This window comes from Dermacentor andersoni, chromosome 7 (assembly GCF_023375885.2).
Source record: "Dermacentor andersoni chromosome 7, qqDerAnde1_hic_scaffold, whole genome shotgun sequence".
In the NCBI taxonomy this organism is placed as follows: domain Eukaryota; kingdom Metazoa; phylum Arthropoda; class Arachnida; order Ixodida; family Ixodidae; genus Dermacentor; species Dermacentor andersoni.
Genome location: NC_092820.1, coordinates 82,929,407 through 82,957,160, shown reverse-complemented (window position 1 = coordinate 82,957,160; position 27,754 = coordinate 82,929,407). Strand labels below are relative to the sequence as shown.

At 43.5% G+C, this 27,754-nt stretch overlaps 1 protein-coding gene across 1 annotated transcript; it reads left to right on the top strand.

The window, feature by feature from the left end:
- LOC126534200 (fumarate hydratase, mitochondrial-like) lies at window positions 1-27,411 on the top strand. The gene is made up of 10 exons (XM_050181460.3): window positions 1-275; window positions 926-1,051; window positions 2,311-2,421; window positions 5,945-6,121; window positions 8,706-8,861; window positions 9,829-9,940; window positions 13,303-13,383; window positions 22,063-22,266; window positions 24,525-24,741; window positions 26,280-27,411. The coding sequence occupies exons 1-10, from the start codon at window positions 162-164 to the stop codon at window positions 26,485-26,487; spliced, it is 1,506 nt and encodes a 501-aa protein (XP_050037417.1). The 5' UTR covers window positions 1-161; the 3' UTR covers window positions 26,488-27,411.
- Window positions 27,412-27,754: the final 343 nt, after the last annotated feature.

The window sequence follows — 27,754 nt, the reverse complement described above, 5'->3', positions numbered from 1 at the left end:
TGAGGAGGAGGCAGAGGGAGGGAGGTCATTCGTGAGACTCGCCGGTCAAGTTCTCTGCTTGCGTGGAGTAGCAATTTTCCAGCGCCCGCTCATCGAAACAGGCGTTCTTCTCGCCCCATCGTCCTCGCTTTTATCACGTGCTGTTATCGGCCGAAGCAGCCATGAAGCTGCCAGTCTCCCTCGTCTCTCAACTGCGGCAGGTTGCGCGGCACAACTTTTCACAGGGAAGGATGGCCCTACACTCGTCTGCTAGCAGGACAGCAGCCGCTGGATCGGTGAGCTTCGCCAGATGTTGACGGGGACGAAGATAACCTGCGCTTCGCGAACGAGTATATGTCGTGCACTTAAAGTGGTTGCGTGCCGAGCACTGCTGCACTCCTCTGAGTGAGCAAGGTTACGCGAGCTTTATCGCGGTCTTGCCATGCGTAGGACGAGCTCGCCTCACGTTTTTGCGTCCCCCATAAACGCAACTTGGTCTTGCAAAGTTAATTTTTTTTATGTTAGTTTGTGAGATTATGGGATCGGCATTGGTAAGTTTTACGTTACGTTGTGGCTGCAGTTGTGATAAGTTCGTCAATCCCGGCCAAAAAAACAACAGAGGCATTGTTCTTCTATGGCGTCTGCTACTCGTTCTCTTGGTCTAACTTAACGAAGTCGCATCAAGAAGAATCGCACATATACTGTAGTCATGACAGTACGTAGTACATAAAGTCTAGATATTAATTCTTTCAACGAGCCCTATACAAGCAAAAGCTCATCCTAAAACTGAGAACATTTTTCGCACTGTATATGTTAGAACTGTTAAAGGAAAACCTGTTGTGGCTTTGAAATTATAGTGCAAAACTTCGTTACCCCAGTGGCTATTGTGCATGTTGCTGTTTTGCTTGCTGTGAATTTAATTCCTTTTTTATTTTTCTTCTTGCAGGGAGACTTTCGGATTGAGTCCGACACATTTGGCGAGCTGAAGGTGCCCAGCGACAAGTACTATGGAGCACAGACAATGCGTTCCATGCTCAACTTTGACATTGGTGGCGAGCACGAGAGGATGCCAGTAGGTGTCATGAGACTTGAATTCTGTTGGCTAGCCCTTGAGGTTGTTTCATTCCATGGCATCAGTGCAGTTGGCATTAAGTGATGCATTTTTAAGACGAATGTGTCGAGCTCAAAGCAAAGCAGCACCTTTCCATAATTTAACATTGTCCGATGATAATCTTGCTTTCAAGCAGTCAATTACCGATTGTGAAATACTGAAATCATATTGTGCACACAGTGTGGTAGAGGTGTTCTACTGACGACGTAAAATAATTAAAATCCTGTGCATCTGTTGGGGTCAGGGGTGCAGACCATGTCTTCCTATTTCTTATAGTGCTCGCCACATCCATGTCACAGCTCCACTTGAGAGATGTTTGCAATACTACCATGCAGTTTTCTAGTAACCAACGCCGCACACAAGATGGAACCACCTTCCTCACGACTCATTTTGCCAGGATGTGTGTGCCCCCCCCCTCCCCCCACTCCCTTTTCTTTAGAGTAGATAGAACCCACTGTCTGAAGCCCAAGTGTGCTTCAAAAATGAGTGATTTTCTTTTTCCTTGTTGTCATCTCCCTGCTGTCATGCCTTTGGGCAATGCTGGGTTATTCTTTAGAAGAGTTCTAAACTTGGCTAATTGGGGTTTCTTCAATGTGGTGAACCGCACATACAATAGAGCAAGTGATACACAAACAATTATGTCCTGTGTCAGCACACCCATTCCATCTGTATATATCATGTCCCACCATCTGCAATGTTTGACATGATGGTTCCTGAATAAGCTTGCAGAGTATCACATGTAATGAATTGCAGAACCAACTGATCATCGCAATTCTTATTTTAGATGTCAGTACAAGTTCTAAGCTAAAAACATTACTGCTGTTTATATCAAATGCACCTTTTTCCTTCTACTTGCATGTGAACGAGCATGGTAGGTTTGAACTTGTTTGCATCGAATAACTTGTCAGCAGGAATAAAAATAATTGAGATGAACTGGAACTGGAGGTTCCCACACTCCCATGTTTTTGTTTCATTTGCTTGGATTCCTTTCTTTTTTTTTTCTTTGAACATTTCGAACCTCCTGTTGCACTTGGAGATTGAATCAACCCTTTGTAGTGCCACATGACTGCAGAAAGATACTTTATTATGTGTCCTACCTCTTCTTCAAGTGTGGGGTGACTGTATGAAGCTGAGTCATGCCTGTGTGGCTACCAATGATACGATGGCCTTTTACCTCTTGAAACAAGCGTGTTGATCTAATCAATCTCTCTTCTTTTCAGCTCCCAGTGATAAAAGCCTTTGGCATCCTCAAGAAAGCCGCGGCCATTGTAAACAAGGAGTACGGCCTGGACAACAAACTGGCGGATGCCATCTCGCAGGCAGCCGATGAGGTCAGTGCACTTCGACTTAATCTTGGCTGCCATCCTTATAGTGCAATTCTTCATGCAGTCGCACTGTAATTGCAGAGAATCATTTTGACTCTAAAGTATGTTATCTTGGGAGACAAAATGCAACAAGGCACTGTATCGGACAACACACAAATCATAGACCAACAACTATTTTATTCCTGAAGAAGCCACGCTGCACGTGCTATCACCCAAAGATAGTAATTTTATGTAATGAGCACTTGTAAATGATAAAATCAAATACATACTTGTCTTTTGGGGCTTGGCATAGCTTAAGGATGCACTTTTATTATTATTTTTTTAATCCTCGTGGGGGGTCTCATCCCTGCTCTTGGGACCAAAGAACGACAACACAGTAGTGCAAACAATGACGAGGGCATTTATTGCACCCTTCATACACTAATGGCTGCTAGCCGAGTTGCTATCCACAAAACATGCCTATGAGCATGCACAAAATCGAGGAAGTTTAACTCACCGCGACCGGATAGTGAGCAAATATGTTTGCCCCATGCTGGACACCAATGCCTGATCGTTCACATGTACGATCATGCGAATGGTGGCGCGTTCCAACGAGGCCTCATGAGACTGTCTCGCAGAAGCATGGATTGACGCATGCGTGGAACGTCCATGCCGCTTGCCAATCCTGAGCCAAAGAGGAAGAGCCTACTCCCTGTCGCACCCGACTAACCCCGCCATTAGATCGCGTTAGCAGCGCAGCACTCGTACCATCTCTCGTAGTGTGCTGCAACCAGGCTGACTGCTGCCGGCACTAAGCTATGCAGAGAAGGCAGATTACAGAAGATGGGAGCCACACAGAGAAAACAACATCAGGGCACGCGTGAGAGTTTTGCATCCCCACATCTTCTATAGTTCTATATAAAACAGTATTTGTTTTGAAATAACATAGTCATTAGTTCATGCATAACATCCAATATAGTGTCTGTGCCTGTGCAATCACTCGAGTGCTGCTGTTCATCCTCCTCACTTGGCCTCGCATTTCATCTGGATGGATGGATGGATGGATGGATGTTATGAGCATCCCCTTTGGAATGAGGCAGTGGGTTAGGCCACCAAGTTCTTGTTATTTTATTACCTAATGTCCTACCTATGTTGAAATAAGAAAAAAGAAAAGGAAAAAAACCCACCATGAATTTTCATAACCAACGTTCCTGAACCCCTATTGTGAACTTTGTTTTGTACGCTTCCTCCATTGTTTGTCATTTCCCTACTTTCACCAGTCTTCCAATCACCTCTTATGAATTGCTATTGCAGACATGTTTACTTTCTCCCTGCCCTTGCTGAACCCAAGGGCTTCAAGGAGATCAGTGATTCCTAAACCGACCGCTGGGCAGACATCTTCACATTCTAATACAACATGCTCCATCGTTTTCCTAGCTTTACCGCAGCAAGCACATGCTTCTTCTTCCTTCTTATATCTCGCTTTATGAGTGCGTGTCCTAAGGCATCCGGATCTTGCTTCGAAAAGTAATGAGCTTCCCTTTGAGTTATTATAAATTGTTTCTTTCCTGATTTCGTTTTTTTTCTTTGGGCTGTCAGCCTGTCAGAGACTGAGAAGGCACTGTCAGCCCATTCTGGGCTGACAGCGCCCTCTCTAGGGGTGATATCAAAGCGTCTGCGAGCTGTGGCCTGCATGCATAAAAAGTGTAAAGGTAGCAGGCGCGCTTCTGAAAGTCTACTAAAATGTCACACGACTTGTTTTCCCGGATAAGGCAATGGCTGAAGATAAATGATAAAATGAATATAAAGCAGCGGCTGCTATATGTAAAGCAAAAAGGCGGTTTCATTTGTGAAGTTGACTACAGGTGTACCCTTCCCAGAAAAATGTACAGATGAGCCTGTCCTACCAAATTCGTTGTTGCACTTTGTACTGAACGAACTCTGTTTGCTTCACTTCAGAATTTCTGTAAACTGCATTTATATAAAAACTGCACTGGTCGAGAGCTTCACACTGTTGTGCAGTGCGTGCTAAAATAAATTTGAACGGGTCACCTTTCTCATTCTGCGCACCATCACCGACCATCACAAGAATAATGTGGCTGTGTTTTATTGTTGACTTTACACCACACCATGAAAGATCAGATTGCTAGTTATTCTTTGTGTTCAGTCAGTGTCATTTGACCATGAATGCAAGATCACAATTTTTTACGTGTGACCTCAGCTAAAACGGTGCTCAAGTGCTGCCATAGCACTGTCAATTATTTAGGCTTTATTCATCACGAGAAGTTCTTCGAGATGATCCTGGCTAACTTTTTCCACCTTCTGCTAAGTAATTTGCCCTGGAGGTAATGGACAAGAACGACATCGCCAAAATGTTTGCACAGAAGCCTCTGTTATTGATGGTTACAAAGTGTAACCGCAACTGAGGGCAATATTTGTGTGTGGTTTGCATTTTTTCAAACTTCATATTTTTTTTTTGCTTGGCTAACGTGTAAGACAGCTTCAATATGTAAAAAAATGCTATGAAGCACCTCGGAATAAGTGCGAACAATCTCTCGTGCTCATTCTTTTTTCTCGTATGCATTTTTTCCTTTTCGGCAGCCAGTTTGTTCATGCCAGTGTAAGTGTTGCTGCCACTTAGATTCAGTAAAGCTATATAGGATGCGCAGAAAAAAAGGCCAGATCAAGCGGGCACTGCGCTACAGCGTCGTCTGCTCTATTCTCGTCTGGCGGTGCCGACTGACGGCGAGCGCCAAAATTAGGTGTGACGGCATGAAAGTATATGGGGGCTACAATTCATGCTTTGTATATACCATCCTAAGTTTCCCTTGTTGCAGTGTACAATCAACTAGACCCGTTTGCCACCTCACAGTTTTACATCCATCTTCTGATAACAGGACACCACAAAGGCCTTTGAAGATTCTCTGTTTCTCTTCATGCCTGCTTCATGTTAGAACTAGCACTAGTAAACATTCATAGATTGTTCCACAGTTGTTCTCCGCTGTCAATATGAGCAATTATTGGCAATGCGCACTGCAGGGCTGCTACTTTGCAATTTGTATTGTGCTAACGAGGACAACGCCATAGCGAAGAGTACAGGATAAATGCGAATGTCCTGTTTTCTTTGCTGTGGTATCGTCCTCGTTAGTGCAATACAAATTGCAGAGTCGTACTTGTCCGCTACACCTATAACACATAAGATCCCCTGTCGTTTTCTTACGAATACAACCAAGGACAATCCCACTATTTTGATTGACATCTCACACCATTATTACTGCTGGTTTCATATGTAGCTAGTGAGATAACTGTGCAATGACACAAATGAAATTGGCTGCGTCATGTGTTGGAACAAATGACTTGTGACCTATTAGAGCAACAGACTTGGGGCCAAGGGAAAGGGTGTGGAGTGACAATATAAAAAAAAAATGCTACAACAAAGTTAGCTGTTGCAAGACTTGAGATTGCTATAAGAAAACTTTGGCCTGTGGCAAACTTAAACAAGTTGGTAGTGAAGATGAGCACGTCTGAATGGGATGGTTTCAACCTGTAGGTGATTGACGGGCGGCTGGAATCCCACTTCCCACTGGTGATTTGGCAGACTGGCTCAGGTACCCAGTCCAATATGAACGTCAACGAGGTTATCGCCAATCGGGCCATCGAGATCCTTGGAGGCAAGCTTGGCAGTAAGAGCCCTGTTCATCCAAACGACCACGTAAACAAGAGCCAGGTGGGACCTCCTTACCTTCCATGTGCTGCATGATGACCACCTTTAGCTCCAACATCTGTGGCACGCTTTGTCTTTTTACACCTATTAGGTGAACAATTACACCTCTTTTTGGGTGTAACCTTTATCATGACAATAGCCATACCTGCATACATTTCTTTTCTTGAATGGTGCGTACCTGGTGCTTTTCAGTTAGAAATGCTACAATCATCTAGATGTTCCTGTGGCATTTCTGACGAGAAAGTACTGGAACCGTTGGAAGGTTCCCCCCTGTTACGCTTTCCTGGCTGCTACGTTGAATTTTCATTTCATTTTCAAAGCCCATTGACTCCTATGTATTACCTTCCCATTTGATGTCGCCATTCTGTAATGTTCTAGTATCTTACGATGCATTTGAACACTGGTTTTCTTAAGTCAGCTTCTTTGCAACATAACAATGTTATGCAGTGAAGTGTATTAGAGGGGGACCCTGAAACACTTTTTAAACTTGGTAAGAAAACATGTTGAAACAGAACTGCTTGTTGGCCTAGTTGGTATTTGCTAAAAGACATGTTTTTTGCCGCAATTGAACACACACAAAAGGAAGACACATTGCCTGTGCACTGCAAGGCCTGCATGTGCAAACCACGGTTTTCCGAGATTAGGATTCTTGGCAGAAGTAGATTTCAAACAGCACGTGAGCTGATGGAAGCCTACTATATAAAAAAGAAAGGTACAAATTGCATTAGTGATACATCTATCATGCTCTATAAATTGGAAACTAGATTGTTTGACCGCTGGGTTACGTAGATCTGTGAACAGCCAGCGCACGCGTGTATGTATATGTATATATATTCTTGGGTCAAAGCCCAAAATAAATCACTTAAAGCCGCCTGTGTTGTCTTTATGTGTCTTCCTTTTGTGAGTGTTCAATTGCGGCAAAAAAACGTGTCTTTTGGTAAGAAAATGTTGTTAATCTGTTGTAGAGGCTGCTGTGAACATGTAAGCCAAATATTGCTGCATTGTATGCAGCAGGGAATTTGATGTCGTGCCAGATCGGCAAAAAATCTCTTGCTCCCACAATGTTGCCATGCAGTGTCATCGAAACCAGTTGGCCCACCAATGCTATTGACTGATTTCGTGACCATGAGAGAATCCTCAGTAATACATAATTGCTAATGTTTAGTTAAATAAATGAAAAACATATATGTCTGCTATCATAAAAAGACAGAAAAGTAATTTTTTCTTTGCACTGTGCACAGCTGTGTCTGCTGCGCCTGCTGCACGTGGCCTCCAAGATAGCAACGGCATTGCTGTGTAGCGTAGTCTATTGCGGCTGCCGCGGGATGCCACGACAAGCCCTTTTGCTGCCACGACACTCAACTTCTGGCTGGGGCTTTGCCGTCTTGACTTCTCTGCTGTATAGCCTCCAGCGCGTTAGCAGAGATGCAAATTTGGAAGACACTTAAGCTTCGCTTTTAAAAATGATATCATTCAAAGATCCCTGACTGCTTTTCACGCTTCCTGGGATATGCTGGTGGCAAACGCTCCGCACGAAGGCAAGCTTTCTGGTAGAAACGTGGCTTCTTGCGTGGACCGATCTCCTGTTATTGTTTCGCACTTTTCATATTTTAGTCACTGAAAAGATCTAACATAAGAGGCATGCGCTGTCAGTTTTTTTTTTATTACATTTATTTGTGGGCTGTCATTCTCATACTGGCAGCCATTCAGAGCTGTTTCTGACATTGCTGAGGCAATTCGGAGCCATCCTCGCTGTTACGTTTTTCCCTACTGTTACATTTTTTTCCTGCAGTTTCTTGAAGAATGTATCAACAGGTTTGTAATTTATACAAAAATAAATGCTTGTAAATGCTGCAACCATTAAGAGCTGTCCTTGGGCCTTTGCAATTATATCAAGAGGCGCAGAAGGTTCAGGGCACTATGGTCAGGTAACAAGAAAGGCTTAGCCCAGCCTCTCCCAAGATGTGACTTTTTACAAGCTGTCAGGCATTTAGTAGCATCAAGTGCATGAATATCATGCTGTGAAAAATCATCCAAAACCTTCCGCTCGGTGTCCCTCAGGTTTCATTTTTAGATGCTGAATGTAAACAGTTAATGTGCAGCTTTGTAGTGACACTTTTGGCTGTTTTCTTGAGATCAGGCACTATGTTCACAGCTAAACATTACGAGCTTGCATTGGATTGCTCCTGTTATCTTATTTCTGTGCTAGTCAGGCATATAAAAGGCTTGTTGGGCATCAGAAGAATTAAGGGGGTTACGAATTCTCTCCCCTGCAATGGCAAAATATTCCGAGCCTAAGAAATGTGCGTAGGTTAGCGTCAAACGGCAAGGATTCTTACGCACGGTACGTGCAAATGTTTTTCTAGGTGTTTTATACAGTATGGCTGTAGCACTAGCAGACCTAGTTGCAACACATTGCAGCCAACCTCTGTTCACTGCATTTTCTAGTGGCTCGTGTCTGTACGCATTGTTGTTTCTGGCGGTGCTATGAAGGGAGCATACTTTTCTGCGTGTCTCTTGTGGTCACCCATGTCGTATGTTTCCTGGCTGCACTTTTGAACACTCGGACCGGTACACGCACTTTCAGAGTTCAAACGACACGTACCCAACGGCCATGCACATAGCGGTCGCCATGGAGATCGACACGCGCCTGTTGCCGGCACTCAAGAAGTTGCACGATGCGCTCCGCACCAAGGCCCGGGAGTTCGATGACATTGTCAAGATCGGCCGGACTCACACTCAGGTGAGTCTTTGCAGAGCTGAACCGGAGCACTTTAGGCTGTTTCCTTATAACTCGCACCACTCTGAAGATGCTGCTGTCTACCAGTGTTTGGTGCAGGGTGGTCCTTTATTAAATGGAGCGCCTAAATAATATTGAGGGAACACTATAGTTTTAAGCTCGGCTAGTTTGCTAGCGAGCGTCGCGCGAACTTGCAGTGACCCAGATTCTTTGACAGGTGGAAAATCACGCTGAACCTGACAAAGAAACGGCACCTGCTATGCCCGAAGCAGTGTTCGAGTCAAGTGATGCGCATTCCTTTCGTCTGTTGCACAGATTGGCCTTATGTTAACCCAAGTGCCATAATGTTGGTTTAGCACTTGTGTATCTTAAAAACTGTAAAGAAAAACTTTCTGTAAAATAAGTAAGATTGCTGCTAACCACAGGTCTACTATTGAATTCAGAACCTCACTGGTATTCAGTACAACAGAACGTCACTAATTCATTTGTTTCAGAGGGAAAAAACAACACTTGATTCTATTCATCAGAAATTCTATTGATAAAGAAGATATTTCCCAGAACTTCATGTACTAGAGCTGAGCTGCAATCGGTGCTGGCATACTAATTTGGCGTTCCCTTTAATAGGAGCAGACTGTACTGTAGATTTCCATGTACCTAAGTTACTGATAGCCTGAAACATTCTTCTTATGCAATGCTAGGAATCTCTCACGCAAGTGCACCACCGTATCTTATTGCCCAAAATTTGTAAGCACTAAATTTCTTGAAAAACTTTCTGATATCCGATATTTCATTCCATATTCAGCTTTTTTTTTTTTCTTAATTTGGTTCGAAATCTATTATTCAGTATTCTCCCGCCCTACCTATTCGTGGGCCTATGTGTTCTTCTCGTGTTCTTCTGGCATTTCACGTCTTCCGTTGCATATTGTTGGACAGCGAGTACATGTAGATACATCTGATGTTTTTCACGTAGGATGCCGTACCCCTGACCTTGGGCCAGGAGTTTGGCGGGTATGCTGCCCAGGTCGAGTTCGGCATTGAACGAGTGAAAGCAACGCTGCCACATCTGTATTACCTGGCAGCAGGTTGGTGTGTGCTGGTCAGTCTTTGACGGCAAACTGCGCAATGTTCTGTCGTGGGCAAATTATACAGCACTATTGCACCACCGCTATTTCTGAAAGATCTATGCAATCATTTAGGGTCATTTTCTTGCAAAGAAGTAATCGTAGTTGGCGATTTTAATTTACCTTCTGTTGATTTGCATTATCCATTTTCAAATACAGATCAGTGTTCAGATGTTGGATCTTTCCTTGATATTATGCTTAACCTGGATGTACATCAACTAGTAACCAAGCCTACATGAGTTTGTGGTGCATCCTCTTCAATTCCAGATCTTGTTTTGGTTCCTAGGACAATTGAAGAATGTACAGTCTCTGTGAATCCCGGTATTTCTGATCATGCAATGGTGTTGTTACCATGTAGCCTTGAAAAACCTTGTATTCCTCCCTCTGAGATAGTTTCTGTAAAAGATTTTTCTCGTGCCAGGGATGAGGGTGTCCTTGATTACCTTGAACTAAAATTCAGCAGCTTTCAAGGCTCAGGTGTTAATATGCTTTGGAATCAATTTAAAGGATATGCACTTACTGTCTCGATAATTTCGTTCCAAACAAAACTAATAAATTTAAAAAGTCGAATCCCTGGATAATGAGAGACGTCTTGCATCTAAAAAGAAAACATAAGTGCCTTAAAAAAAAGTATCACCTACAAACATTGTCAAAACCGCTCGAACGGCGTTTAATTAGGCATTGAAATGTTCCAAATGGCATTATTTTCAACATACCCTACCAGATTTTTTAAAAGAATCGCCTCAGAAGTTCTGGGACTTCTTGAATCGGAAGGAAAAGTCTATTGACGAGATACAACTCAATGATATTCGAATTGTTGACAAGGAGGCCATAGCGGAACATTTTAACTTATATTTTCACAACGTATTTTCAGTCCCTTCTGAAACAGTCAGTCACAACCCTGTGTCATGCTCTGATCTGGAAGATATTGCATCATTACAAGGTGTTGTGACTATGCTTCTTAACGTAAAGACTTAAGCATCATCTGGCCCTGATGGTCTTCCAAATGCGTTCCTTGGTCGTCACGCGGAAATGCTCGCCCCATTCCTTGCATGCATTTTTTGTACATCCGAATCATCTGTGGATCTACTGGCTGATTGGTGAACGGCGCGTGTGTTGCCCATACACAAGAAAGGCGACACATCACTGATTTGAAATTATTGTCCTATATCTCAGACTTCTTTGAGCTGTAAGATGCTTGAACATATTGTTGCTAATTACATAATCAAGTTTTTAACAGATAACAACATTCTCTCCTCTTTTCAACATCGTTTTAGGAAGGGCTTTTCTACAGTCACACAACTAACCACAGTAATTCACCATTTTGCAAGCATTATCGACTAGTCTGGTCAAACTGATGTCATTTTTTTCGGACTTTTGAAAAGCGTTCGACCTTGTTCCACATCAAAAGTTAATCTTCAAACTAAAATGCATTGGCCTCCCCTCTTTCATAATAAACTGGATTTCCGCCTACTTTGCGAGCTGCACACAGTCGGTTTATGTTAATGGTCACCAATCGTGCCATTTGCCGGTTACTTCAGGGGTACCACAAGGTAGCGTACTGGGACCACTCTTATTCTTTATTTTTATTAATGATATTTTTAGCACTATTGCTGGACCAATACAAATACACTTTTTCACAGACAACTACATTTTGTTTCATGATGTTGGTTGCAAAGAGGATCAGGAACTTTTGAATAATAACCTTCATAACATTTATTCATGGTGTAAAGAATGGGACATGAAGCTGAATGAAGAAAAGACAGTATACATACAGATAACCAAAAAAAGGACGTAGGTGGGCGTTTCCCTATAGTCTTCCTAATCATCCTCTCGTCGAAGCAAATGAATATAAATATTTGGGTGTGACAATAACTAACAACCTAAGTTGGAATTCTCATGTCTCAAATGTGTGTGCTGGATCATTTCGCAAACTCTGTATTCTGCTTCATAAACTAAAACAAGCACCCCCCAGAAACTAAACTTCATGCATACAAATCACTCGTTAGGCTGAAAATGGAATTCGCATGCACCATCTGGGATCCACATAATAAAGCCAATATTAATGCACTGGACATGATTCAGCGGAAAGCAGTTAGGTTTATTTTTTCCAAGCACCGTATAACTGACTCACCAACAACTACCGTGCACGATCACTGTGTACAGACATTACAACTACGGCGGAAAATTCTAAGGATTAAATTTCTTTTTTTACTCAAAAATAAATAACTCTCGATCCATCTTGCTCCTTATGCCCGACCATTAACCACAAGACAAACCAGACATCAACATTCTGAATCCCTAACTCTCTATCAAACAAGAACTAATGCCTTCAGATTTTCCTTTTTCCCCCAGTACTATTGAAGAATGGAACACACTACCATTATCATTCTTAAAACAGCACTGACTCAATTGATCTGATTAATTTTTGATCTGTTAATCTTATAACAGAGATCTCCAGCAACGTGGTTTCTGAGCTTTGTGATAAAATAATCTATTTCACTCTTGCACTCAGTTTGCTTTGTTGTTACATAGTTATTTGAGATGATAGTCTTTGTGTTCTGTTTAAGCAGGCTTAATCTTGTTTGCAGCAGCGTAATTATGATTGTGGGGCTGTATGGGTTTAGGTTTATGTGAGGTTATAAAATTGACACACTTTTCTTGCCATGATTGTTACACTAATCACAAAGATAAATTACATAAAGCATTTCATCCTTATATGCTGTTATATGTAGCTTATTAGATGTGAAATATTGTAATAAAATTTTTCAAATTCACATTTTTAAGAAAAAATTGATGCTCTGCAATTCCAAGAGCAGTTAACCTCTGGTTTGTGATTATTTTAAACATTCATAGCTGCTGATATACGGCTATTACAAGCAATTGATACTTTAGCACTAATGCAGACTTGGCACTGACAATCATTTAGCAGAAAAAGTAAAGAGAAAAGGCCATTACTTGACAGTGTTTAAATTTAAGCGCGCTTCATTATCAGCAGTAGCTTTTGTGACGAAATGCTCGTTGAAACATTATGCGAAAAGCTGACATGCGTCAGGTTCTTTTCCACTGCCCTCTCTCCTCAAAAAGTGGCGGATTTGGCTGGTTGGTATTTCATTCCTCAAAGATACACCATTCGAGGGTCGCAAAGTGTTCAGTACAGCTTTATTTTTTTAATATTTGAGGACAGCTATTTGCAACCATGTGCATCTCCCTAGCATCACAACTGTCATGCCAGCAAAAGTCATGCGCCCAGTTTTGTTTCAACGAAACCTGGCAATTGTCTTTCCTGCAATTCAGTTCACTTGTGCGTGCATGTTCTCCAGGTGGCACGGCTGTCGGCACGGGCCTCAACACGAGAATTGGCTTTGCCGAGAAAGTAGCCGAAAAGGTCTCCCAGTTTACGGGTGAGTTGACGGTGGCCGCACGCCATCATTAGCGGCCTTTGGCAGCCAGCTACATTGTAAGTGCAGATAAGACTAGTTCAAAGGTATTGTAACATGTGCTGTCCTCTGTTGTTTGTATCTATCTTATTTGTGTTACCATGGGTTCCCCAAGTATCAACCAACTTGTCCAACAGCGCATTTTCATTAATACAGTATTCCACTGAAAGCAAAAACACTTGCAGTTTGTTTTAGAAAAGGCATGTGAATAAATGAGCAAGTAAATGTACTTTTGGACAAAGTAGCCTGCATTCTGTTATGTTCTACGAACAGCCTATTACTGTAGAAATAAATACTACAGTGAAAAGAAGGCATAGCTATTTGTTATCAATTTGGATATTTAGCTGGCCTCATGTCCGTGCTCTGTCATGCAACAAATACTCAACATTAGCGACACAGACAGCTTTGAAGTGTTTTTCTTCAGGGGATGAATCTGTAGAAAAAAAACAAGGCTTGCCTGGGTTCCAGTGAGCAGTACCTAGGCTAGAGATGACCAAATTTTGAGCTCCAATTATTGGAGCAACTTCTTTTATCTTACATAGGGGCTTCGACAATATGGAGTGCTCGTAGGCACATAATTTGCCTTGCTGCACAAGAAATTCTGCTTTGGGTCTGCATATGTCTTCACCAGGGTTCTCTGCAGAAATTTTTGAGAGGTGGACATTTTACAACCAGAGTAGGTGGGTGGGTTAGGGGTGGTTTACACATACAACTAAGCCTCTCTCTCTCTATCTCTCTCTCTTCTGATATGACCATTCCACCATTTTGAATTGTAAATTCACCACTTTTGCAATTTTGACACATTCTCAATATAAAAGTGAGCCAGCTGCGCATCGTACCGCAATGGCCAGCTGCGCATTGTACCGCAATGGCCAAACTTCAACGGGTCAAAGAAACGCGCAGCACGCCGCTGTACGAATGCATATGAAACATACAAATACAAATGCCTTTATTTCCATAAACGTACAATTTATGGGGGGATTTAAGGAAAAAGTTGCTCGCAGCAACTTGACTGGCCTTAAAACCCGGTCTGAGGGCAGCAGCAGAAGGCACAGGCACTAATTTAGAACCGACAAAACAATACATAAGCGAAAACAAACAAACAAATAAACATTACAAATCATAAATAACTACGCGAAATCCACAGTTTACAGTATTGTACAAAAGAAGCATCAATAGAACAAGGTAATCATTGTAGGAAAGAATAAGACATGATTTGACAGAGGCTAATATCAAATTGAGATGTGTGACGACAGTCTACTTCAGAAAACAGTCACAAACAACACATTAAATCGTCTTCAAAATGTCACTGAAATTGCTCATATAAATGCGATACAGGACAGGAGGTGACATCTATGTTATTACATTTAAGCGTGTTTAATAGGCGTGGTAAGCGGTGGTACAACATTTGAAGAGAATAGTTAGTGCGAGGGTGCGGCACATACCAGTGCCGTGACCGTGACCGTGTATTATATTCTATTCTGTTTCTAGTTAGCTGTGCTAACGATGTGATGTATGGCTGGCTTTGTTTTGCTTCTTTACGATAGGCAAGTAACAGCCTCAACTGCGACAGAGAATGCAGTGTGAGTAAATTCAACTGTTTGAATAGAGGTGCAGTGTGAGCGTCTACTGAAGCATTACAGATACTATGTATTGCCTTTTTTTGAAGCAAGAATAACCGGTTTATGTTCGTAGCAGACGTCGTACTCCACACGAGGCAGCAGTAGTGTACGTGACTCAGGAAGAGAGCGTTGTACAAAAGAAGTTTGACCTTGCGTGGCAGCGGTCTTAAGCTGAAGAGCGCCCCAGCTACTTGCGCAAGTTTGCCTCCGAGGAAGTCGATGTGATTAGTCCATAACATATGGCTGTCAAAAAAGACACCTAACGTCTTCGCAGACTGAACAAGCTCAATTCTTGAGGAACCTATTATAATGTCGGTCTCTAAGCTCACACCTTTATTTTTTGGTTGAAATAAAATAGCTTTTGTTTTGTCAGTGTTAATTCTTAAGCCATTATCCTGTGACCATGTGTGTATTTTTTTAAGAACAGAGTTTGCAGTTGAAACCAGCCTTTCAACGTTGTTCGATGAAAAAAGCAGCGTAGTGTCATCTGCATAAATAATGTATTTAGGTTCACTATCGACAAGAAACAAGGTCATTAACGTATATGTTGAAAAGCAGGGGGCCCAATATGCTTCCTTGGGGAACACCAACTGTTACTTCCTTAAACTGGGAGCAGATGCCATTAATTTCAACGAGTTGATTCCGCTGATTTAAATAAGATTTCACTATATCCAAAGCAATACCACGAATACCGTAGTACTCTAGCTTCTTTAACAAAAGTTCGTGGTTAATGGAGTCAAACGCTTTACTGAAGTCGATAAGAACCCCGAGCGTGAGCAGCTTGTTTTCAAAATTTTGTAATATTTGTTCCTTTTGTGTTAGTAACGCGAGCTGGGTTGACCGTCCCTTTCGAAAAGCATATTGACAGTCAGTGAACAGGTTATGTTTTTCAAGGAAATCTGAAATACGCCGAAATATTATTTTTTCAAGTCCTTTTGAAAATACTGGAAGTATGGAAATGGGTCTGTAATTAGATATCACAGTTTTATTGCCTTTTTTAAACAGAGCAAGTACTTTAGCTGTCTGCATTTTGGCAGGAAATACGCCAGATGTCAGGCAGAGGTTGTAAATGTATGTTAAAACAGGCGATATAATGTTCAAGACATGCTTTACAGGTGTAATCTGTATGCCGTCAATGTCACACAACGTGGTATTACGCAACTCATAAAATAAATGGACTAGCTCAGACTCAGTAGTAGGATATAAGAATATACTATCAGGGCACCTGACCTGAACATAGCGGGTGGCATTTCTGTGCACACATGATCCAGCTGCATTAACAAAGAAATTATTAAAGTAATCAGGAAGCATTTCATCCGGGATGATAATGCCATTTTCAAAAATCTCAATATTTACAGGTGACGACAGCGCTCGGTTTAACAGAACATTTAACCCGCCGTGGTTGCTCAGTGGCTATGGTGTTGGGCTGCTGAGCACGAGGTCGCGGGATCGAATCCCGGCCACGGCGGCCGCATTTCGATGGGGGCGAAATGCGAAAACACCCGTGTGCTTAGATTTAGGTGCACGTTAAAAAACCCCAGGTGGTCAAAATTTCCGGAGCCCTCCACTACGGCGTGCCTCATAATCAGAAAGTGGTTTTGGCACGTAAAACCCCAGATATTATTATTATTAACAGAACATTTAGTTTTTTCCAAGTTTTGCGACTATCATTTTGACAAGACATGAAATATACACATTCATAAGAGGCCTTGGCTTTCCGAAGCTTATTTGTTAGTTTATTGCGGTAGCGTTTAAATATGTGTAGATCGGTTATATTACGAGACTTAACAAACTGGTTATAGAGCATGTTTTTAAACTTTATTTTGCGAAAGAGGTCGTCCGTGATCCACGGTTTGCGAATGTGCGATGATCGCTTGCGTCTAGTTCGCAGAGGAAAGTTTTCCTGGTAACACGTGATGAAAATACGTAGAAATTCCTCATATGCTGATTGTGCACATTGTGTGGCATATACATCGCTCCAGTCAAGTAACTGAATCTGTCTGCAAAACGTTTCGAGACGGTTTGGTGTAATGACTTGGCTGGGGATAAGACGCTGTCTGTTTTTTTCAGTGCATCGTTTGAAACAGAAAAAAACAGGCATATGGTCGCTCAGGTTACATGAAAGAACGCCGGCTTTTATGATAGCCGTTGAAACATTGGTGATAAACAAATCCAGGCAAGTTGACGCGGCATAGGTTACTCGTGTTGGAACAGAGATAACGCTTGAGCAACCATGCGACTGAAGCAGGATATGAAATTCCCGAGTTAAGCACGTGTCAGCTAGGAGATCAATGTTAAAGTCACCACCCCAGATTACGTCGTACTTATACGTACATGCATATGCAAAGAAATTTTCGAGAAAACTAAAGAAACGTGGAATATTGCCTCCAGGTGGACGATAAAACACCGAGTAAACGCTTCTGCCGCTGACAAAGGATAGAACTTCGTAGTCATCTGTGACACATGAGAATTCTTCGATGTAGTCGACATTAATGTTGTCACGAACAAGCAAGCTAACACCGCCGCCTCGAGAGGTAGTCCTAAATTGGTTGAAACATTGATAGTCCGGTAGATGCCAAACAAGAGAACTGTGGTTGTACCATGTCTCAGATAACATAACGAAATCGAATTTAAAGTTAAGACTAGCAAATAACACATCTAGCTCATTATGTTTGTTTCGAGCAGACTGGCAGTTTAAATGAAAACATTTAGTGGATAGCCAGTGTTCCGAACCGATGAAGTCGAGTAATTCTGTAGGCGATACCCAATCTCCACTTGACATGGTGAAATGATGGCATGCAGATTAACTCGTCATTTGAGACTATTTAGATCAGATAGATTCTTTACCACATGGGCGCTATCTCCTTCTTCCTTCCTAATAAAGATCTTGCCACCACGGTGCCAGACAAAGCGGAATTCGTTTGCTTTCGCCCATTCCTTAGCCTTCTTAAGTAGAGCCCTATTTTGCGTTGTCAAGTTTTCCATCACATGTAGGCCAGATTGAAGAGCCGGAAACGCTTTCCTTTTCTCTAACCACTTATCTCTCACCGACTGATTCGCAAAACGTATCAAGACGGCTGGAATTTTATCTGCTCTAGCTGGCAGCCTGTGGATTGCCGAAACTAACTGATTATTCAGCATGTCTAATTTGAGTTTGGATGCGATAGCGTTTATTTCTGTAAGCAGGCATTCGTCTCGAACTTGCTTAAGACCATGAACTTCGAGGTTCAGCTTTCTGCTCTGGTACTCAATGTCATTTACAGAAGAAGCAATGCGCTGCAGTTCTGCACCAGAGCCGTCTGTTTTTTCGAGCTTTGAAACCCTAGCGGTAAGACATTTAATCTCGCCTTCATGCCTGGTTACATCACCAAGAATGGCATCGTACTTGTCAGACATGAGCTTGACCGAGGCCTCTAGGTCGTGAACCATCTTCTTCAAGGGAAGCAGCTCGTCAAGCTTTCTGTTCATCTCAAGAAGCAGGGCAGCAACAGAAGTATCTTCAGCATCTTTGGGACGGGAAACATTTGGCTCAGACTTTCGGCACTGTGTACATTTCCACGATTTCTTATAGTCGTCGCCTTTCGACTTAAAAGTTTTCTCCGAGACTCCGGAGCACGTGCCCAAATGGAAAAGGCCTAAGCATTCGCAGCACACCATGTGCCTGATATCAGATGATATATCTCTCATGCAGTTCGCACAGGTTGTATCGCTGAGATCGCTCATTGTAATTTAAGAGCACGGCTATCTGGTACAGAGGAAAATACTTTTCGGAAGGATAACTGACAAGGGCTAGGAGCACTTGGAACATAAAAAATGCAGAAGAACCAGCGTGGCAGCAGCAGCGGCAGAGTACGTTAACATGAGTGTTTGCTAAATAAGTCGGCAAGTGTAAACAACCAACCTGTAAAAAGTTTTTAGCAGGTTCAGATAGCGCGCCAGGCCTCTCCGCTGCTGCTGCCAGAAATGACTGCAGGCTCGTGGGGACGTCCTTTTATGCCTTGGCTCCCCTGGCGGTTCCGTCGTAGCGGCAATGATGTGGCTCCTGACGTCAAAGGAAGATATCTTGCGTGACTTCAGAGACTGCGCAGCAGTTGGGGCTCCGAAAACAGTTGATCAGGCGGATCTGTAAAAAGTTTTTAGCAGGTTCAGATAGCGCGCCAGGCCTCTCCGCTGCTGCTGCCAGAAATGACTGCAGGCTCGTGGGGACGTCCTTTTATGCCTTGGCTCCCCTGGCGGTTCCGTCGTAGCGGCAATGATGTGGCTCCTGACGTCAAAGGAAGATATCTTGCGTGACTTCAGAGACTGCGCAGCAGTTGGGGCTCCGAAAACAGTTGATCAGGCGGATCTGTAAAAAGTTTTTAGCAGGTTCAGATAGCGTGCCAGGCCTCTCCGCTGCTGCTGCCAGAAATGACTGCAGGCTCGTGGGGACGTCCTTTTATGCCTTGGCTCCCCTGGCGGTTCCGTCGTAGCGGCAATGATGTGGCTCCTGACGTCAAAGGAAGATATCTTGCGTGACTTCAGAGACTGCGCAGCAGTTGGGGCTCCGAAAACAGTTGATCAGGCGGATCTGTAAAAAGTCTTTAGCAGGTTCAGATAGCGCGCCAGGCCTCTCCGCTGCTGCTGCCAGAAATGACTGCAGGCTCGTGGGGACGTCCTTTTATGCCTTGGCTCCCCTGGCGGTTCCGTCGTAGCGGCAATGATGTGGCTCCTGACGTCAAAGGAAGATATCTTGCATGACTTCAGAGACTGCGCAGCAGTTGGGGCTCCGAAAACAGTTGATCAGGCGGATCTGTAAAAAGTTTTTAGCAGGTTCAGATAGCGTGCCAGGCCTCTCCGCTGCTGCTGCCAGAAATGACTGCAGGCTCGTGGGGACGTCCTTTTATGCCTTGGCTCCCCTGGCGGTTCCGTCGTAGCGGCAATGATGTGGCTCCTGACGTCAAAGGAAGATATCTTGCGTGACTTCAGAGACTGCGCAGCAGTTGGGGCTCCGAAAACAGTTGATCAGGCGGATCTGTAAAAAGTTTTTAGCAGGTTCAGATAGCGCGCCAGGCCTCTCCGCTGCTGCTGCCAGAAATGACTGCAGGCTCGTGGGGACGTCCTTTTATGCCTTGGCTCCCCTGGCGGTTCCGTCGTAGCGGCAATGATGTGGCTCCTGACGTCAAAGGAAGATATCTTGCGTGACTTCAGAGACTGCGCAGCAGTTGGGGCTCCGAAAACAGTTGATCAGGCGGATCTGTAAAAAGTTTTTAGCAGGTTCAGATAGCGCGCCAGGCCTCTCCGCTGCTGCTGCCAGAAATGACTGCAGGCTCGTGGGGACGTCCTTTTATGCCTTGGCTCCCCTGGCGGTTCCGTCGTAGCGGCAATGATGTGGCTCCTGACGTCAAAGGAAGATATCTTGCGTGACTTCAGAGACTGCGCAGCAGTTGGGGCTCCGAAAACAGTTGATCAGGCGGATCTGTAAAAAGATTTTAGCAGGTTCAGATAGCGCGCCAGGCCTCTCCGCTGCTGCTGCCAGAAATGTGCTGGCGATTCAAATCTACATCAGCCAATGAAAGTGCTTCTCGTGAAGATGTGGCAGCAGTAACCAATCACGACAGTAATTTTTTAACTTGTTGTTCACTTCTTTTGCTTTTATTTCTGCACGGCGAAATGCGGCCGTGTGGCTATTGATGCTCAGATCTCACCTCTTTAAGATGGTTCCAAAATTGCAGTGTTTCGTCAATGGAAAGTTGCACTAGTCGCACACACTGCGGTGTGATAGCACCTCCTGACACTCGTCCTTCTGCTCAATTTCTACGTTACTTTTCTTTCTAATATTTCCCCACGTGATAAAGGAATGCCAAAGGATCACGAAAAAAGAAAAAAAGAATCTGAAAATTTAATCAGTCAACTGGAATAGCGGATCTTAAATCTGGAGCACTTGGCGGTAAACCAGAGAGGTGGGCAGCTTTTGCATTTCCACCGCTGCCCATTGTGGTGAGAATCCTAGTCTTCACACATTATTACAATAGCAATTATATAGACCTTCCAGGCGAATTTCTGTCGTCGCCGTTGCCGTGATGTTCCACACAAAGTCCAAACATAGTAACAGCGTCGGTGCGCCGCATGCTGTACGTGTGAGTGAAACTTGCAAGGGTCACCCACTCGGTGATCGCGACTCAATCTCGTGCATGTGAGGGAGGAAAGCGGGGAGGCAGCGCGCTGTCTTTCGTCACGTGCGAGGCACCGGGGGGGAGTGACGAGGGGGTGGGGTTCTACTCCGGTGCCTGCTGCAAACGACGAGGCCGTGCCGGCACTGTATCTGAGAAGTAATCTGCAATGTGGACAAAGTGCGCGATCGCGTAGGCCTCATTGTCAAAGCGATTTGTGATGTGGACAAAGTGCGCAGAGTGCTGGTATGTTGTGTTCATGTTTACCGCTGTGTGCGTGACACCATGCTTGTTAATTAAGTTAGTAAACGAATGTTAACAAGCTTATACGGCCGATAGCTTTGCCTTTTGGGTGAAACTGACTTTTTTTTTTCCTGATATGATTAAAGCATGCCGGAAGGCATGCACATCTTCACACATCCTGTTTACATAGAGGTTACATTTACAGTTCGATATTTCTAGCATCTTATTGTGCAGCTAAAAATGTCGATTAACATAAAAAAAAATTTCAGATATGGTGTTGTAAATCTAAAGTGCTTTTTACTGATATTAGTGTGCAATGAATGTATGCTTATAACGAATACCTGATAGAACGAGGGTATTTTTGTGTCAGATGCAACTTGGTTATAACAAGCTTTGACTTGTAACCAACAGCATCGTTCTTGGTAAATAGTGTATGCATGCACTGTGAGAGCAGTAGGCTGATCATCCATGCACTTTCATGTCACTACCTGTTACATTCGGTTGGTAACCATCACAACTAAAAGAAATTCTTACGTTTGTACATTGCTGTTTGGCAGAGTGCATTGTCTGCTGCTGGTAGGGTCATGTTTGCTGCTCTCCTGCGCTGAGTGGCTGTTGTGTTGTCGCAGGCCTGCCATTTGTGACAGCACCAAACAAGTTTGAGGCTCTCGCCGCCAACGACGCCATGGTGGAGGTGTCTGGCGCCCTCAACGTTCTCGCCTGCAGCTTTATGAAGATAGCCAATGACATCCGTTTCCTCGGATCGGGACCAAGGTGCGGTTTCGGCGAGCTCTCTCTGCCGGAGAACGAGCCGGGAAGCAGCATTATGCCAGGTCTGTGCGTTTGCAGCGTAGTAGTAATTGCACTGTGCATTTTCATGTACAGTCGACTTCCGGTAATTCGACCCTGATGGGACAAACTAAATTGATCTAATTATCCAGCGGGTCGAATTAAACAAGATGCAGAAAAAAACGCCAGAACACACCGCCGATTCATGTGCAAGTATTTGCCAGATACTAGCATGCCCCTGAATCAAACGAGCACCCATTTTCTATGAGTTCAAAGTTAAAAACTAATTTAGAAGTGACATGAAAGCTTCTTAGTCAAGTAGACATCTGACACGCAATCGATATTTTAGCAATAAGAGTGGGTAAGGATCTAGCATGTGTTCCATAGTGACAGCCGGTTTTATAAAGTGAGCTTTGCCGCACGGTATTTTTAATTGCAGCTTTGCTGCAATGCACTAGTGTTATGCGGTAAAGCATACAAACATTGTGAAAGCAATTTTGGTTTCGTATTCTATTGCACCACGCAGGCAATTTCCAGCCCCATTTTCCTTTCAAAAGGCATGCATTAGATTCGGGTAAATACCATAACGAGACATTGTGAGCTTCTGTTATTGCTTGAAAACCTTCCTAGGGCAGGCCAAAAATAGGCAATTTCAATGGGAGATGACGTGTTCAACAAATTCACTGTCCCCTAGGCTCCACCGAGACGGATACTGCCACACCAGGAGTTGTTATTGGGGTCACCATAGAGGTCAGGCATGTGCATGCTGACTGGTGGAGTTCAAATTATCCAGCAAAGGTTGATTTTAAGATTGAAATAACAAAAGTTTAGGCCCATAGAAATGCATGGGCACTGGCCAGGACCTTCGGTTGGAATCTCATTAACCGGAGTCATATTAATGTAGGAAATTTTCTTGCATAGTTAAATTATACCAGTTTAAGCATTCCGCTTCTAACTGCTTTCAGCATCAATTTGCGTAAATCAACTGACTGACGTGCACCAATGAGTGGTAAAATAAGACTTTTCTGTGATGCATAATCACCCAACACCTGCTAGAAGAGTGCTTGATGTAAAAGTCGCATGTAAAAAGGATGCTGTTAATTCGGGTCCATTCATAGATCTACTTTTGTTGGTGCAGTACTTGGGAAAATGGCATTTTATAATTTGTTTTGCCATTCATAAGTTGCATGACGGTATGCTTTTTGTCAATCAATGTGTTTGTGTCCTGAAACATGGGATGTATGGAGTGTTTCCCAATGAGTGTGATTGAAGGGCTCGAGTGTTCTCAAAAGTTCTGAGTCCGGAGCATTTATAACCATTAACGGTCGTTGGAACTTCAGGACATATAGAGCAGCTCAATACACAGAGAACCCACATGCCACCATATGGGCAAGGGAGCTTCTCTTTCACACTGGTGTTCATTCCTTGCCAAAGCATAGTTATGGTGCAAGTAAAACATTGTGTTTTCGAACATGTAACCATCCCTAAAGCAACCCCTTTATTTATTATGCATGAGATAATGCCTTAACAGCTGTGAAATTTGAATGTTTTGCAGCATTAGCAAACTCTGACCTTTCAAGCCACCAACCTCGTACTGTGACCACATAGTGCACAATCACCACTGCAAACCTTGTTCTTGAAAACAAAAGAAAACAACTACTTAGGAGTGTGAACACAGAAAAGGAATGTTTATTGCCCGTCAGGTATAAAATGCCAGCTAGCTAAAATATTGGGAGTAGTAAGAGTATGTTAAGGAATCAAAAATATTTAACTCAATGTTTTGGATCACTGTGTGAATGATAGCCCATTTCCAACTCGAAGGCCAAATTCCTTTGCAGGCAAAGGAATGCAGGCAAAGCCTGTGAAATGCAGCACATGCGAGGGGTTATCATTACCACGAGTCTATGACTTCCGAGAAATGTTCCCAAGCTGAACAACAAGCATGCATTACATTTGTGCCTGTTGAGTTCCCGAGGTCAAGAAGTGGGAAGGATGCAAGTTCTTGCACACTTGCACAGCTAACGCCATTAGGTGAAGCCAGTAGCTGCATACCTCTGCTACCTCTTGTCATTACTGTGCAACTACATCTGACTAGGCTCCTGCAATTGCATGCATGCCATGCAGGGAAGACATTGCATGAGAGAGTTGAGAGCATTCCCCTCACCCATTTTTTGCCCCTTTGGTCATTCCACTTAGCTTGGAATCTGCATTCCACACAAAGACTTCCCTGCATATAAAGTGTTGGTCTCCCCGTTTGATCGAATGTGACCCGACGAGACTGTCTTTTGTGGGCGAACTGCAGGCAAGGTGAACCCAACACAGTGCGAGGCAGTCACAATGGTGGCCGCCCAGGTCATGGGCAACCACGTTGCGGTCACCGTCGGCGGCAGCAACGGCCACTTCGAGCTGAACGTGTTCAAGCCGCTCATCGTGTCCAACGTGCTCCGCTCCGTGCGTCTCCTGGCGGACTCGAGTGTCTCCTTCACGGACCACTGCGTGGCTGGCATTGTGCCCAACAAGTGAGCAGCCGTTTCTGTTCATTGCACTAATGTGTCGGAAACCATTGCCCTGCACTTTACCCAAACCAACCACTTTCATGCGTTGTAATAGAGTTATTGCAGCTGCGAGATATATAGTACACTGTGCTTGGAAAGGACATCTCATGTTTTCAACTTACCTAGTATCTTTCCAGTGGTTTTCATTCAGACATACTTTGCAGCTTTTTTTTTTTGCAATACGGAGTACTAACTGAAATGAAGGAAATGCAACGCTAAAGATGACAGAGATTTCTGAACTATGGGTGGCCAAGTTTCTTATTGCCACCACAATACTTTCTTAGAAGAGCTGCCTGGGTGTTGCCCCAATCTGCCTGCACTGTTCTGGATGCCTGCTTGAACAAATTGGAATATTAATATGGTGTGCGTATGCATTAGTCGGTGCATACCGACTGGCATTTTTAGTAGAAGTCTAGATGCAAGAATTATGGGAATAAAGTGCTGCTGACAACTACAATTTGCTAAGACATTGCTGAAAGTGCCCTCATCACCATCATCAGCCTGGCTACGCCCACTGCAGGGCAAAGGCCTCTCCCATACTTCTCCAACTATCCCAGTCATACCACAAAAAGGAATACCTGACTGTCTGCAAGTAGATGAAACATAGCTGTTCAAGGCTTGTTTACACAGCAGAGAAGTTATCAACCTCTATATGGGACAGGGCAACTTAACTCTTTAAGGATGGTAAAAATACGGAACAAACTTGCAAAGAAGGCAGAATTTTTTTTCTTTACATGCAAATGAGTTTCATGATCATATAAAGCAAGACCATATGAAAACTTGTCAGAAAGGTGAATTTTAGTATAAAAAAAAAAAAAAACTTTACACTTATGAAAGTGGGCTTCACTGCACACAAGTTCTTTAAACATCAAGTGCAAATAATTCTGATGATCATACAAAGCAAGACCATGCAAAAAGTTTGCCATAAAGGTGAAATATTTACGCTGTTATGAAAGTGGGCTTCGCTGCAACTTCACCCAACTTCACTGTTCAACAGCACTGAACGAGCTGGTCTCATTGTTTGTCTTTCTCGCAAGATTTTGCTTGATGAGGTGAGCTCGTCTTCCATTCTTAAAGAGTTAAAGTGTGCTGACATATGCTGGAGCATATGTGCCCTGGGCCCACTTGTGACAGTCCAAAAAGCATGTTAGCAGCGTGGGCAGTGTAAAGCTTCACACGAGCAACTTCTTTAATACTGCAAAATAGATTCGATTTCGTAATACAATTAAACCTTGACATAACGAAGTGTTATTAAACTTTGTATAACTTGTCCATAGAACGCCTTGTATATTGAACCGCAATATAACGAAGTGTGCTTATTCACGATTTCAGTATAACAAATTTTTTTTAGATCGCTGTACTAGTATGCTGTTCATTCCAGCACTGTTATTTGACCATAGCACTTGGAGCTTTAGTGGATTTGCTATTATGGCTACAGAAGTTGGGGCCCACGGGCCCACTTACAACTTTGATAACACCCGACTGCTTTCCAACCATTACAGGGAGCGCATCTCCAAGCTGCTGAATGAGTCTCTCATGCTGGTGACTGCGTTGAACCCGCACATCGGCTACGACAAAGCGGCCAAGATCGCCAAGACGGCGCACAAGGAGGGCGCCACGCTTAAGGAGACTGCCATCAAACTCGGGTTCCTCACGGCCGAGGAGTTCGACAAGTGGGTCCAGCCCAAGGACATGCTGGGACCCAAGTGAAGAGCACACAGTAGTGGGAGGTTCCCATCATCATTTTGCCTGAACACACCGGCGAAGGTGTTCCTTTGTTCAAACTGGATCGCCTCTCTCATCTTGCTGAATCTGCACACAAAACTTGGCTGCACTATTGCCCGAACGCGTGAGAGTTTATGCTGCCCTATTCGTGTGCCTTTGCTCGACTCATGGGTGCAAGGACTGCGCTGAAGACGTCGCAACTCGTATCTTTTATGAAAGTGTTGTACATCTCGTGTTATGGATGGTGTTCTTGTCTAATGAAGGAGTCATGTTGCAACATCGCTTGCCTTTATTCTGTCACACGTTAAGCTTAAAAACAAGGAAGCCGGGATAGACGGTTACAAGTGGTGTGATCAGCAGTTAATGGTAATGGACCTGTAATTTTAAAAAGAGAGTACAGAACTCTTGCATTTGTCTCGCTTGCATCTGTAAATTAACATCGGGGCCTGTAGCAGCCTTTAATTTTGAAGGGCTTGAAGAACCCTTAAGTATGGTGCTTTTTTGAAAGATGCTTGCATTTCATGTTGAACTAAGTAGACTTGGCTCAGATATCTGGCTGCAGGGTTGGTACAATCCAAAAATCAAGCCATTCGAATCTGGTTAGCCGCGCGTTGTCTTAAAGGGGCCATGACATGGTCGTCCAACAGTTCTGTTTATATTTGTAACTGCGACATTAAAAAATTCAAATACAAGTTATTTACTGCACCAAATGCACTCAGATTTTGCCAGCTTGGTGTAGGACGCATAAGGGTTGACATACATGCATAATTTAAGCTTGAAAATTTGGTATCATGGCACCTTTAAGTTAGTAGTGGTTCACTTGTAAAGTCAGTTGTGCATTGTTTTTCAGTACTGTGCAGTAAAAGAAAATCGTTTGTTCCTTATTAAAGTCAATACTTTACATCGAAATATTCAAAAGGAATGTTGCTTTCGTCCTCTGAAGTGCTTTTTCAGGGCCTTGGGAATTCTTAAAGCATGTCATGCAATTTTTTCAACAAGAATCCGAGAACGCCTAAGCACTGCCGAGTTCTGAATGCAAAAGCATTAATGTCCAATTGAACACTACTGAGCGGTCCTTCGAGTTAGAACTCCTCGCAGGCAGGTGAGCACATTTTGTTGATTTTGGCCTTAGAAAGCAGGTGAGAGCTTGTGCAGACAAGGAACGTGCCGATAACAGAAGCTTGCGAGAGCAAGGGTGACATAGCATCACGGTGATGCTCTCTCCCCTCGCACAACACCTGGCGAAGTGGTG